Genomic DNA, 15,263 nt, shown 5'->3' on the forward strand with positions numbered 1-15,263 from the left:
TGACTTAGTGCTCCTTGCATTCACGGGAAGCAATTATTCATCGGGTTATACCAAAATTTTATTTTAAAAAATTAACCACTCACTAACTTAATATAATAAAATTCAAACCATGAAAATTCTTAGGGGGTGATTAGACTCTAAATTTATTTTTTAAAAATTATTAATTTAAATTCCACAAATCTTAAGGTCACTGAAAACTTACATGGTTGTTAACTTCAGGGCTCGAGAGATTAGTCAAGGTATGCACAAATTGATCAAAACATTTATATTAATAAAAAAAATTCAAACCAACAGGCAATACTTCACCATATCATCATGTTATCCTTGACATAGATCGTGTTATCCTTCACCTTTTGAAAACTAAACTTATTTATAAATTTATAGTGAATTTTATTTTTATTTTAAAAATAGTTGTACAAATAGGCTAATCATATACATGATAAAAAAAAAAATATTATCCAGTGAAATTAGTCGAGGTACACACAAGCTGACTCAGATACCCATATTAATAAAAAAAAAAATTGTCTTTTACATGCACTCATATTTAAAAATACCTATAATATACCTCTTCATGATTAAATCTTGCAATACTTTTGTTTTTCATAAGTAAGATTAATCAAACATAAATATACTATTTTTTAAAATTATTAGTGATGAGTTTCGAATTCCACACCCCAAATTTTTTATTGGAAAGAAAATATGTAACTCTAGCTTTCCTAATATAATTTTTTTAAAATAAAAATATTATTAAACCATGTACTATTCTCGAGGTTATTTTTTTGATATTTTCACCCGTGGTCGTGATAAGTGTATTATGTTTAATTCAAGTAAGCAAGCGTGTGCAAGCGACCAATTGACAAGACATTGTTTGTGATAAAAAATGCATCAATCAAAGATTTTGTGCATACTATAATTAGCGTTTAGTTACAAAAGGGGAACTAGGATTGTGTTGGGAAAATAAAAGTTATAATTATTATGTTTGGTTTTATTGTCTATGAAATAAAATAAATAGACCAGGGATCCATACACGCACCCGCATGTATATTAAATATATATTAAAAGCTTGTAATAAAGAAAAAATCATAACATATATACTAAGTATATAATAAAGTAAAAACAATTTAAAGTATTTAATTGTTGAAGCATTGAGAATTTAATTTAGTTGAAAATTTATGGTTGTTAATTATCAATTATTTATTTTTAAAATTTTATTATTTTTTTAAAGTAAATTGAATGAGGTTAATAAATTTCTTAAAAATTCAAAGATACTATTTTCTTTAATTGCACTTCTAATTCATGAACTCTAAAAATGTAACTTAATATATTTTTACAATAATAGAAACTAAACTCTAAGGTAGAAAAAAAAAAACTCAGTGAAAAAAGTGAGTTTAAAACAAAGAAAAGTAAGTTGAGAAGTAAGTTGTAAATGGTGTTTGGAAATAGAATAATAATTACTTTTTAAAGTGTTATAATATATATATATATATATAATAATAATATGAAAATATCAAAAATATATTAATTTAAAAAAATAAAAAAAATAATTTTTTTAAAAACATTTTCCAACCACACAGTGTTAAACACTACCGAAGAGTCTGAAAATATATGTGAAATAGAACTACCCATTCTTATATTTCCTAATTCCTACATTCCACGTCAGCCCATTTATTTCACATTAAACTATTTCAGCGCCCCATCCTAAACATGTTCTAAATGTCATTAAAACACGAGTCAGAACGGTCCAGTACGATTTTTGCATTTTTGTCATACATGCATATAACATCAACAAGTAAATTCTTATGTAATAAAATGGCATCATTCATAAATAATCTTAACATACCTAACATTATTTAAATACCAAAACCAACACAATTTAAATATATTTTCAATTTATCCCAAATTTCCTAATTATGGCTACCACTAACCCTTTAATTTTTGCATGATTGGCCTTCAATTTCTCTAATTAAATCCTTAATCATGTAATAGAAATCTCAATTAATCAACTATTATCATATATTCATACTTTTCCTAGCAAATCATATAAATTCTAAAATCCTTAAATTTAGAAATTTTCAATGTCCTAAACAATAACAAGAAAATGAGTGGATATGATTACAAAAGAATACTTTACCAATGCTAATTAATTCAATTTGATAAGCCTTTTGCAACAATTTCAAGATTTTTCTTCCATTCTTTCAATTCCAAGCTTTCTCTCTTTATACACCTAAACTCTCCATCTCTCTCTATCTAAACTTTTCTCTAATTTGATTTCGCTTTTCTTGTAGAAATCACCAAAAACCCAATTTCATGCCCTAAAACTTGAGAGATATTGAAGAAAAATGGAGGAAGAACAAAATTTAGTGCTGTCGGCTTCTACATAAAAGGGTAGGAGAATTTTGCTTTATTTACAAAATTGACATTCTTTAATTGCCATACATTTTATTTTGTAAAATACCGGGTCGACCATACTTTTTACATTTCAATTTAATTTTTATTTCATTCTAGTTTTTACGCTAACTAATTAAAAAATCTCACCTCTATTCATAAAAGTTTCTTCTCTTAATTTATTATACATATAATAGAGAGTTTACTTGTCCATCATATCTATATGAATATCTTTTATCCGAATACTATATATATATATATATATATATAAAAGTTAGATTTCAAGTAAAACTTGAAAATATTTATATTCTATTTATTATTATTAAGTAATATAATTATTAAAAAAACCATTTATTTGAATCGATTCATGTATGTATTCATCTAGTTCTGACAAAATTATCATGTAAAACACCTAATCATAGAATAGTTGTTAAAAAAAAAAGATGAAAGTAAAAATATTTGAATTAAAAGTAAATTTCGCTAAGAAAAACTTATGCCTACGAAATCACTCAAACACATGAACTTTTGAATTTGGGACCCATATGGTGACACGATGTGTACACTTTTTACATGAATAATGTGATCAAAAATCAGATAAAGCCACGAGGAGCTGCCAATTAAGGGGAAAAAGCCAAATCTCCTAGCGAAATTACCTTTTACAGAGACACAAGTTATTATTTATTAGAACAATATAATGATAAATTCACCCTTCCATTACTAAACTCTTGAGTTGGTTGTTAGGGATAATATAGTTTTTTTAACAGAATTTATTAATTATTATCAAATTGATTAGATTTATATTGATTTTTTTATATTTTTTACACAATAAAATTACTAAAAGACCCTTTAAAGCAAAAATATAAAACTTATTTTCATTGGCTTATTCATCTTTTTATTTTTTTAAACATAATAAAATGACTAAATTACTGTTATAAGTAAGATTTTTATAACTGAAGTCTAAGGCCTTTTATGCATTTTCATTGTGGTTTTTTTTTTTTTTACAATCAAATTTACTTAGGAGTAAATTGGTCATTTAATAAGTATAAATGTTATTAAAAATAACGGTTGGCGCGAGCATTGCAGATTCATCATGTGGGCTATTTTGGCGCTATATGGGCAATACATGTGGCAGCATTCGGCAGCCAAACAGTGGCTTCTAGGGTGACATGCAAATTATCTTGGCGGCCTTTCCATTCCTGGACAGTGTGTGTGGCTAACGAATTTTTGGTCTGGTGTCAACGATCTTTTTTTTCTCTCTCATCTTTGATTGCCATGTCTAGCCTTTTAGATTTTCAAAGCAACTTTTTGAAATGATTTATAGAGTTAGAATTTGTTTTTAATTTCATCCTCCTTGATTTTTTTTATTTGTCAAATTTGATCTCATTCTTTAAATTGTTATTTGTTTTATTTGTGATGATTTTTAGATATTTTTTTTACAATTTTGCCCCCCTTCAGTTTTTTTATTATCAAATTTGATCCTCATTCTTTTGATTGCTTGTTCTTTTTTTTCTTTGGATTTTTTTTCTGATTTCATATTTCAACATTAAATTGATTGGAAATCGAGTTTCTTGATTGAGTCCGAGTTTAGAATTTCATGGGTTGTGAATTTGAAAGATTAACCAAAGTTAGGAGATTTACCCGAGTTTGCTTCTTTTTTTTCCTTTTTTAAATTCATGTTTTTTCAGTTCCATCCTTAAATATTTATTTAATTGGAGATCGGACTCCATTATGTTTTATTTGTTTTTTATAGAATATTTCACTGGTTTTGAAAATGACCCGAGTTATCTTGAGTCTTTTTATTTGTCATTTTTTGGTTAAATATAGCTTTTTTAATATAAATTTTATTTTTGAATTAAATTAAATTAATTGATTAAATATAAGCATGAGATGCTCACTTCATGATATATTATTTGGTTTGCCTTTTGGGTTGTTGTTTTTACAGTGTGTGTGATTTTTTTTGATGTTATTGTGTAGCCTTTCGCAATGGCTTTAAAACCATTTTGGTTAGCTCTTTCTAATGGTCAAGAAGCGTAATTTTCTTTCTTTTCTTTTCGAGTATTATATTGACAACTTATTTTTTTATAATTAATTATTGCAAGTTTTTTTTTTCACACTGTCAATATCTTTTTAGTCATATTATTAAATTAACTAATCTTATTGAATTCAGTCAAGTAAATCACCCAGGTCATAAATCTTTTTTATTTTTAAAAAACATTGGTATTGTCTGAATATTTTTTTTTTGCAATTTTTTTCTAATTTATTTATTGTTTTTTCAATTTTTTATTGATATTATCTATCCTATCCGAGTTTATTAAATACAGTTCATGTAATGACACAGGTCTCAATTTTGTTTTTATTTTTTAAAAAATACTTGTGTTGCTTTAACAACTTTTTATGTTAAGAAAATTTCGGTCGGCGCCCTTATGTCGGGGCCACTTATCTGGTTCATAATGAATTTTTGAGGGGGAAATGAATAAGAAGATTCTTAGACGTTACAACTATAAACATGAAACCTGTAACTATTACATAACAACCCAACTTTTTTTTTAAAAGGTATTTTTGACTTGCATATATAACCGACCTAATTTATTAACGTGTTTTAAGTTATTATGTAATAATAAAGTTATTAAAAAGCTGTATCGTCACCGACAATTTACAGATGACGCCCTCTAAGCTACTTCTTGTATGCTTTACTTTGATGCTGTTCACGTTTATTTTCACTTCTATAGTCCCCGTGGCAATTTCAGTAATTATACTGTTTTGGCGGGTATTATCATTGTATTCATATATTATAATCTGTAAGCTAGGTATATGGGCAGCAAATGCTACATGCGTGTCTATTTTTAGCCTGTTTATTTTTATATTTTAAAAATATTTTTTTAAAAAATAAATATTTTTTTATTTTTTTTATTTTTTTAAATCATTTTGATATATTAATATCTAAAATAATTTTTTTAAAAATAAAAAAATATATTATTTTAATGTAATTTTTAATAAAAAATATTTTAAAAAATAATTATTATCACACTTTCAAACATATTTTTTGTTGCAGAATGACACTTACAATTGTTTTTCCTTTATAAAATTGTACCAAGATACTGAGAAAAGGTTTTTACATGTTTCTTGTTTTGTTTTGTGTTTTTTAATGATCGAAAACTTCATCATCTCTCTATAATAGGTTTTTTCGAATAAATTAAGCCATATCCATGAAGTCTCTTGGCCTTCGTTTGAAACATATAGAGAGAGTACATTTCTTCACGCACAAGTGCAAGAATTTTTCTTCTTTCAATCAATCAGTATGAAGATCCTTACTTAACTACATGTAAAAGATTGATAATCCAATGACTTTTATCTCTCTCTTTTTTTTTAAAAAAAAGAGGATAGTGGTTTGGTTAGACATGTTAATTAACAGACAACATGCAAAAGAAAATCTTTCATGCAATCGTTTCACATTGAACATTAGATGCCACCCTAATACACAATTACCTTGAATTCTAGTTTACCATAGTTTTTTTTTAATGGTAAACTCGATTATTATTAAAAAAAAAAAAATACACATTTAACTTAATTATATCACTAGCTAGTTGGGAAGGATGGGAGAATTTTATGAGGGAAAACAAGCCAAGCGATCGATTAGGAAACTGTGCATATTCATGTGAACACGAATGTCAGATGAGGTATACATAACCATTCGTCGTCCTCATCAGAAACTGAAATTTCCACGCATCCACGATATATATCTTGCCCTAACGAGTTGGGTATAGCTTGTACGAGTTTGAAAATGATATACTTCTAAGCATGATATGAATAGATCTTCCGTTTTGATAAATATTATGAGATTACTTACACATCTTAACATTGAACTTATATATGAAATGATTAAATTAATTAGCTTTTCATTTTATTAATTAATGCAGTGATTAGATTAATTAATCACATTCCATGACAGGGCAGAGATTAAGCTTGGTTGCCCCCTGCTTCCTAAACACTTTTCCTGTTTTCCATGCATGAAATGAAATGCCGAAGCACCAAGCAACCGGCTACGGCTGCTCAAAGAGCAAAAACCCGCCGTTGTTTTCACAGAGCACGTAAAGGGGGAGAGAGAGAGAGAGAGAAAAAAAAATCCGAACAACTTCTATCTTTATCCGTTCTCGAGTTTATACTCAATGACATGGCCAGTGTGTTAAAGTTAGCTACACTATTTATTATTTTTTATTTAAAATAATTCACTTTTTTTACCCGATTAGTTAATTAATATTTATAATTAAATATTTAAATTACCAACAAATGAAAACAAGAACCCAATACTCTTGGCTGTTTTCCCTAGCCGGAGATGAAAGACGTAGATAAAAGATCGTTGAAATCCCTTGATGCAACCAGAAAACATAGAACTCAGAAGAATGCTTAATCGAGTTTAGTTTTTTTGAAGAGATGTTAAGGGAAAGAAAACCTGTCATTATTTTTAACACTTCAATATATATGCTCCAGGTATATGCATGCCTTTGTTTTTATGTTCTCAGAGAATGTTTGTTTTTTATTTTAAATTAATATTTTTTGATATTTTTAAATTTTTTTGATATATTAATATTAAAAATAAATTTAAAAAAATAAAAAAATATTATCCCAATATATTTTTAAATAAAAAAATATTTTAAAAAATAAATATATTAATCGTGATCTTAATCTCTTCTATAGGCCGTTCAACATTTTATGGTTTAAATCATCCATCATCATTCCCGTACAATTGCTATTAATACAAACAAACAGTAATACATATAATACAAAGACAAAGACAATGAATGAAATTGTCTCCACCCAAAATGCTGGACATTAATTGATTAATTAACTATATCAGTGCTTAATTTGATTTTTTTCTTTTAATTTAGTTTTTTTGTTACTATTAAATTTACTAAAAATAATTATTTTATTTTAATTTATTTTTATAAAAATTTCTCAATCCCATGATTAAGATTATAAATTTAACACGTCAAACTTATAAAAAAAAAATATAAACTATAATATGAGAATAATTTTAGTAATAAAATACAAATTAGGATTTTTGTGACAACTTATTTTTTTTTTAATTATGTCTTTTTTTATTCCTTGATTCCTAATCTTTAAATTAAAAGACTGAATAGGAACTCGAGCTATACAACGAGCATGACTCTTCTCCATTTCTTTTAGGATATCAAACTCTTCAAGTAAAAATCTCGAATCTTAATCATGAACGGAAAAAATGAAGCTAAATCACGGTTGATTACATACAATCAACTTAATTTCAAAATATAAAGTTCATATAATGCATGCCTGAAAATACATTGGAAACAAGCTGCTATTTAATTTGTTTGGCAGGTTAATTGAGCTTTATATAATTAATATTTGGATAATAAATTAATGGAAATCATGAATGCCTACCGAACCACTTTATTAATTTGTGAGGTTCTTGAAGATGCATCCATGTAAAAGATGCGTCTACTAATTAACAAGTTAATTAGGCGAGGGTTCCCGCCTGATCTTATCCGTCCAATGATTAAAAGCAAGCAGTACTAGGCGGTAATGATGACCTAGATGATAATCCATGAGCTAATTATTGGACTCAAAGGCTTACACGGCTTCGCCTTGTAGCCAAAAGGCATTTGCACCTATAGTGTTTTTTTTTTTAATTATTACTATTATTTATCATGAACACACTTTAGAACCAATCTACGGCTAGGTTGCTGCTAAGAGCCAAACCATATAAGAAAGCTTGTCCACTGGAGGTTTTCAGTTAATCAATTGTAAGTCTGAATTTTAATTTATTTATTAAAACTAACTATTCAAATTTTATCAATTATTATTTTATTTTTATTATGAATAATAATAAAAAAAAACAAACATGTTATGATCTAGCTTCCACTGAGCAACATACTTTCTCATGTAAACATTTTACTTAGAAGTGACATCTATTATATAAGTCTTATAATTCTCTGGAACTCTTTGATAGACTAAATTAGTTATTAATCTGTTGATAATTTATATTTTATCGATATTTTTATTGGTATATAATAGTTTTTTTCTCTAATATTTTTGTATTTTTTATTTTTCCAACCTACAAATACAATAAAATCACTATATAATAACACCAATTCTTTTTTAATAATAAAACAATAAAATCATAATAATATCACTACGGATTTTTTTTGCCTTTGATATTAATTTTTGATAATTGTTTTGGTAGTGCTAGGCCATGATATTTGTATATAAACGACTGCAAAGTGACAAACCATTTGACAATATGAGGACAAGATTACAGACGTGTATAAAAAATTTAAAGACAAGAAATGCAAAGGCAAACAGAAGGAAAGGAGCCTACATCTGCAATAAAGTTCCTGAAGAGAGGAAAACTCTTCAGCAAATTTAGCCTTAAAGCTTGCAAACAAATTGGAGAAGTAATTAATCCTGCTTTCTCTATTAGATAAGAATGTTATATATATATATATATATATAACGTGAAACGCAACACTTTCAAATGTCTTTTAGAGGCTTTATAAAGCAAAGATACACAATCGATCGGTATACACAACATATAGGAATCTGTTAAATAACTCATTAGAATCCTTCATTATCCGTAGGAGTACGAGTATTTCTAAAGAAGCTCAAGCCGGGGACGTGAAAACTTTTATGCCGGTACTCTCCTTCTTGATCAAAGTGATCAAGAGCTGTATCCCTCCTTCTGGGACTAAGATTTAAAAGCATATGATGTGGGTCAAATCTAGAGCTTCAAAGAACAGAAAAGGTATGCTGCCATATTAATGTTTCCATATTTCATTTTATATTAAGATTCACTAACAACTCGTAGAGGAAAACAAAATTAGCTAGTTATGAAGGCCATGAATGGAAAGGGACATTTTTTTTTTATTTTTTTTATTATGAATAGTTTGATCATATCATGTCTCGCCAATTATTATTCATCGTTTGTCACAAGGAAAGGTGATGAAATTAGGGAATATATGCCTTGCAATCATGGCTGAAGAAAAGTTAGCAATCTTTAGAACATATAGAACGGGAATGATTATATTTCTCAATTCTTCTACCAGAATCGATATTCATTTTTGCACTTGAAAAAAAAAAACTGTAGAAGAAATTCTTTTTTTTTACCTGATATATCGTCATCATCATGGTATTCTATATATATATAAACTTCTCCATTCATTTCATAATAATTGTAGCTAGGATGTTTTCCATGCAAACCATAACATTTTAAAACGAATTTCGCGTATATGAAAAATTATAGCTGCTTCTCTGTCTACTGTCCCCCCCAAAACAAGTTGGCTCTTTTGTCAAACTTTAGTGTTCTTTGTCAGATAAAAGATTGTGTTTTATAGCTTTCCAGGAGCTGAAAAATTAGTGCCTGTCTAAGGTCAGTACCTCCAAAATTAAAAAATAAATGTTTGAATTGCACTATCTACAAGCTGAAATTCTGATAGCACCTATATAGCCTCCTTTATCACTCAATTGTGTGATTTATATAGAATTTGGCAATTTTATCACGGTTTTCAGATGGGAAGGAATTCAGGGATGCCTGTAAAAGCTTGAATGTCAACGAGGAGTATCTTAGCGCGTTAAGAACCCAATCCTATGCTGATTTTTTCACCAAAGCTCAATCACTTGTAAACGAGCCATCTTTTCCATCTTACTGCCATAGAAAATTTTCTGAAATTCTCCTGGAACCGGGTCAGGATTCTATACCTGCAATTCTCGAATCAGCTTTTCTTTCAAAAGTACCTGAACTCAAAGGCCTCATGCTCAATTACTTTGACCTGAGTGCCGAGGCTTCAAATGTTTGTAGCTACCTCGTCAAAAATATAAACCAGATCCAATCTAGTTACCAGTTCATTCAAAGAGTGCTGAATAGTATCGATGATTACTCGCCTGATAAATTGAAATTGATTGTCTCCGAGCTGAACTCATTCATTGTCCAAAGCAATCCTTTTTCCACTCCTAACAAGCATGACTTCAAGTTAATTAACGACAGGTACTCTTCAGTTCTAAACCACCTAAAATCCAAAAGAAAAAAGGTGGCTAGGAAGATGAAGTTCATTGCATATATCCATAAGGCTTCAGGAATTTGCATAACAGCAGCCTGTGGCTTAATTGCAATTTCAGCTATTGTTCTAGCAGCACATACTCTTACTGTCGTAGTTATGGGTCCAGCCATTTTGAGCTTCCCACTAAAGCGCTTCAAGAAAAAGCTTTTGAGCTTTAAGTTTCTGAGAAGTGGATTCCTAAGGAAAGTCGGGCAGCAACTTGATGTGGCAGCCAAGGCAACTTACATATTGAATAGGGATTTTGACACGATGAGTAGACTTGTTGCTAGGCTTCACGATGAAGTTGAACACGACAAGGCAATGATACAGTTCTGTTTGGAGAGGAAAGAGGATAGATTTTCCTTTCAAGTGATAAAGGAGCTTAAGAAGAGTGATTCTGGGTTCAGGAAGCAGGTAGAGGAGCTTGAAGAGCACGTGTATCTCTGCCTGCTAACGATTAATCGAGCAAGAGCATTAGTGATTAAGGAAATGACAGCATCTAGCATTGAACATTTCAGTTACTAGAACAATACTTAATTTGTACAGGGTATATACGTGTCATTTATTTATTTTTACATTAATTATATGTGATGCTCTTCCTATTATATGCGGGTCTTTTCAGTTATGCATATTTGATTTTCTAGAAAGAGTTTTTTTTTTTCCATTTTTCCAATAAATTAATAGTCCGTTTTGATATGATTTTTTTTAAACCTCTGGAGCAGCTCATCCTGATAGATGAATTGGACCATCCCAACTTAAAGTAGAATTTTGAAGTGTACTGGTCAGCCTAGCCTAATTTATACTTCTGAACTACAATTATTAAATTCTTAGTAATTCTAGACTTTAACCGGTCCGAGTTAAAAAAATTAAAAAGGAAAAACTTGATTGATCTAATAAAAAATCAGGTCTAACTCAGTTAATACCTAACTTTTAATCCGTTAATTTTTATTTTATTTATTAAAATCATATCATTTTAATTTTTTTTAAAATAATTTTTTTGAATTCACCTTTTATTCATGACTCAAACCTTTCTATAAGTCAGGATTCACATCTAATACTTTGAACAGAAACAGGAGCACATGAACTGAAAATGTATAATACAGGGATAATATGTGAGTGAATTGCGGCATGAACTGAATTGATGTCGTTTTTTCTATTAGAAGATAATATCTTACCATTAATTAAATCTAAATAAAACTGGATATATATATATATATTAGATAAATACATAAAGTTAGGATTGTAACTACATAAAAAACTATATACATAGTTTAATTTGATGACTACATTCATGCATTTTAAGTCCCACGCAATGTTTTATCATGTGATGAAGCGTGTACAACATATAATTAATGAAATATTAGGTAGGAGGATAGAATATGGCTCATGGTGTCCATTATTAATATGGAAAAATTACCTGAGTATCATATAATTTACTCCATTTTAAACTTTGTCTTTATAGTTTTGAAAATTACTGAAAATATTATGAATTTTATATGTTCTTAACATTTTATATAGTGCCAAAAAAATCAATTAAAACGGTTCAATTATCTATAAGATTGTAATTATATTTTATTTAATAACTAAAAAACCCTTACATTAAAATAACAAAAAAATAACTAAATAAAAAATAGCAATCCAGTAATTATATATAGCATACCTTCAAAGCATTTTTATTCTTCTCTTCCCTTACCTTCTTCATCTTCTTCATCTCCTTCAACAGCCTACTCCCACAGTGATCTTCATGGCATATCCGACAAATTAATGAGAGCAAAAACCAAATGGAAAAGCACTCCAATCTTCTTAGTCGGTGAACCACCCTGCAAGGCTGCAACCCATTCCCACGACAATCTTCACGGCATATCCGATGAAGAAGAAAGTAACCTAGCAGAAAAGCACTTTGATTTATTTCATTGGCTAGTTCTGGTTCTCACAACCTTCATTGATGGAAGAAATAGGTCACGAGGCTTCCGATCCATCCTCCATGCGTCGGAATCCTAGGCAGGGAGCAGTCACCAATCCTTCAGCTTGGTTTCAACTCTTTTAGAAGGCTAATCTTATCCTTCCATAGCTTTTTTTGTACAACTTCTAAGTTGTTAATTATTAGCATGTTTTTAAATTATTTAAAGTGTTGAGTACGACAGTACAATATATAAGATGGATTCAATGCTTCATAATGATAATTCAAGATTGAATGTTTGGAAAGTGGTGGAGGTGAGTTTGGTAGGGGTGGTGGAGGTAAGTAGAATGAAGGAGGTGAAGGCGAAGATGGAACACAGTGCATTGAAAAGGACATTTGGAGATAAGAAGGAACATATTAGGTTTGCAGGGATTGTAATCACACATATGAGATTCATATTAACAAAGATTCCGAGGTTTTTTGTAATTTTTCAAAACATGTCTTGAATAAAAGACTTTGAAGTAAATATGTTCTTTCATAGAGAAAACATAGAGGAAGAAAATACAGATCTAGCTAGAGAAGTGGTAACGCGACAGAGAAAACATTTTTGATATATAATATATAAGGATAGCTTAGGTGTTTTTATCTTTACTTTTAGTTAACTTAGTATTTGTGAATCAATTAATCCTAATCACGTAATAACACTCATTAAGCATACAATATTTAATTACTTGACAATATTAAGATCAAGATAGAAGAATTTTATTTATGATAATTAACACACATGGAGAATTAATTTAATCAAAACTTATGTTTTTTAAGTATCAAATAATCAAACATGGCTTTAAAAATTAGATACTCTCGCTGCTTAAGTTAATTAGTCATGCATCCAACATAAACTATCAATTAGCAATATATTTAAAACCAAAAAATATATGTTGCCCATCATATAGAATTTCAGTCATCAATTATTAAATTTAATCATAGAAAAACATAAGATATTTATATATCATAATCAAATTTAGAAAAATTCTAAGCATAAATACTCATGATAATTTAAAATCTAAGAATATTATCCTTTTAAAATTGAAAACTAAGCTTAACGCAAACTCAAAAAAGGAAAAGGATAAAAAAAATAATTTTGAAAAAAAATAGAATCCCTCTTTCTTTTCTCCTATTATCTGAACATGATTCCCCTTCTTTTTTAGAGGTTAAGATCTATTATGGGGAACCAAGGAGGTGGAGAAGTTTTCTAATGACTAATTCCTAATCAAATTACTTTAGGATTTCCCTACACTAATCTAACTCTAATGACTTGTACATTGCCTTTGATCTTTTAGAGAGGTTTTTTGGTCACGTGGAATCCTTGCCACATCATTAATGAGTTCCCTTATCATCATCTCGACATAGAAAAATAGGCTTGACTCTCGTTAGTTTGCTGGTTGGTTGTAGACCTGACTTCAAACATGTTATTCTATATCATCTGGATGAGTTATTAAACTTACCATATAATCAAGTTACATTAGAGGTTCTTTGGTAATTTAATAAATATTATTTAAAAATCAAAATAGTTGATGCGTGCATTATACGCGTGGGTTGTTTCTTCACTATTCGAGCAGCACATGAGGTTATTCAATAACCAAACAGTGGCTTTCAGGATGATGCTTGAAATGTCTCGAGGGATCCTCTATCTCTAGGGGGCATGTTTGGCTTACTAATATTTGATTTAATACTGACAACCTTTTTTGTTTTCTTTTCTCTCATCTCTTTGATTTCCGTGTCTAATGCTTAAATTTTTTTAAAGTAGCCCTTCAATTTGTTATCTCTTTAGATTTGGTTCATGTTATTTTGATTACTATTTATTTTATTTGAAATAATTTATAAAATTAAATTTTATTTGTCAATTTTATCCTCCTTTAACTTTTTCAACTATCAAATTTAGTACCCATTCTTTTTATTACTAGTTGTTTTATTTGAGATAATTTTTAAAATTGTTTTTTTATATAATTTCATCATTCTTCAATTTTTTGTACTATCATATTTGATCATCATTCTTTTGATTTCTATTTTTTATTACTTTTACAAAACTTTTAAATCTATTTTTTTCCTGATTTTATCCTTCAATATAAATTAGTTGAGAATTGAGCTTTATAATTGAATCGTGTCTAAGATTTTATAAGTTGTGAAAATAGGAGATTAACCCAAGTTTAAGAGATTTTTCTGGGTTTGCTTGTTTTTTTTTTAAAGCTTATTGTTTTTAGTTTCATCATTCATCATTTATTTAATAGGAGATTTGGCTATATTATTTTTTTTATTTGTTTTTTATAGGATTTTTCACTAGTTTTGTAAAAGACCTGAGTTATCTCGTGTCTTTTTATTTTTTGTTCTTTGTCTAATTTAGCTCTTTAAAAATAAATTCATGATATGCTCATTTTATGATCTTTTATTTCATTTGCTTTCTGGATCGTTGCTCTAACGACACATGTGATTTCTTTCAGTGTCGTCGTGCTACCTTTTCCTATGGTGTTATAACTATTTCAATGAACTCTTTTTTGGTGGTGCGGCGGTGTCTCCAAAATCATTTTCTTTTTTTTCATCCCAAGTATGATATTGACGGCTAATTTTTAATAGTTAATTATTGTTATTTTTTTGCTTTATTTGTTGTCGATATTTTTTTAATTATATTATTAAATCAACCAAGCATATTGCACCAAGTAAAGTAAATGACATGAGTTTCAAATTCTTACTTTTTAAAAATATTAGTGTCACTTAAACATTATTTTTTTCCATTAAGATTTTTTTAATCATGTCTGCAATATAACACAAATCACTTATCTAATAAGTGCTCTAAAGAATTAGACTTGAATCTTGAGCTCTCATTTGTATAACCTGAGAAAGAAAGAAAAAACCCT

The 15,263-nt window shown here is 28.5% G+C and overlaps 1 protein-coding gene across 1 annotated transcript; it reads left to right on the top strand.

Annotated features, from left to right (window-relative positions):
* The first annotated feature begins 8,882 nt into the window (after nucleotides 1-8,882).
* On the top strand, nucleotides 8,883-11,056 carry LOC7492470 (UPF0496 protein At1g20180). The gene is made up of 2 exons (XM_002306664.4): nucleotides 8,883-9,160; nucleotides 9,925-11,056. The coding sequence occupies exons 1-2, from the start codon at nucleotides 9,121-9,123 to the stop codon at nucleotides 10,974-10,976; spliced, it is 1,092 nt and encodes a 363-aa protein (XP_002306700.3). The 5' UTR covers nucleotides 8,883-9,120; the 3' UTR covers nucleotides 10,977-11,056.
* Nucleotides 11,057-15,263: the final 4,207 nt, after the last annotated feature.

This window comes from Populus trichocarpa, chromosome 5 (genome assembly GCF_000002775.5).
Source record: "Populus trichocarpa isolate Nisqually-1 chromosome 5, P.trichocarpa_v4.1, whole genome shotgun sequence".
Classification (NCBI taxonomy): Eukaryota; Viridiplantae; Streptophyta; class Magnoliopsida; order Malpighiales; family Salicaceae; genus Populus; species Populus trichocarpa.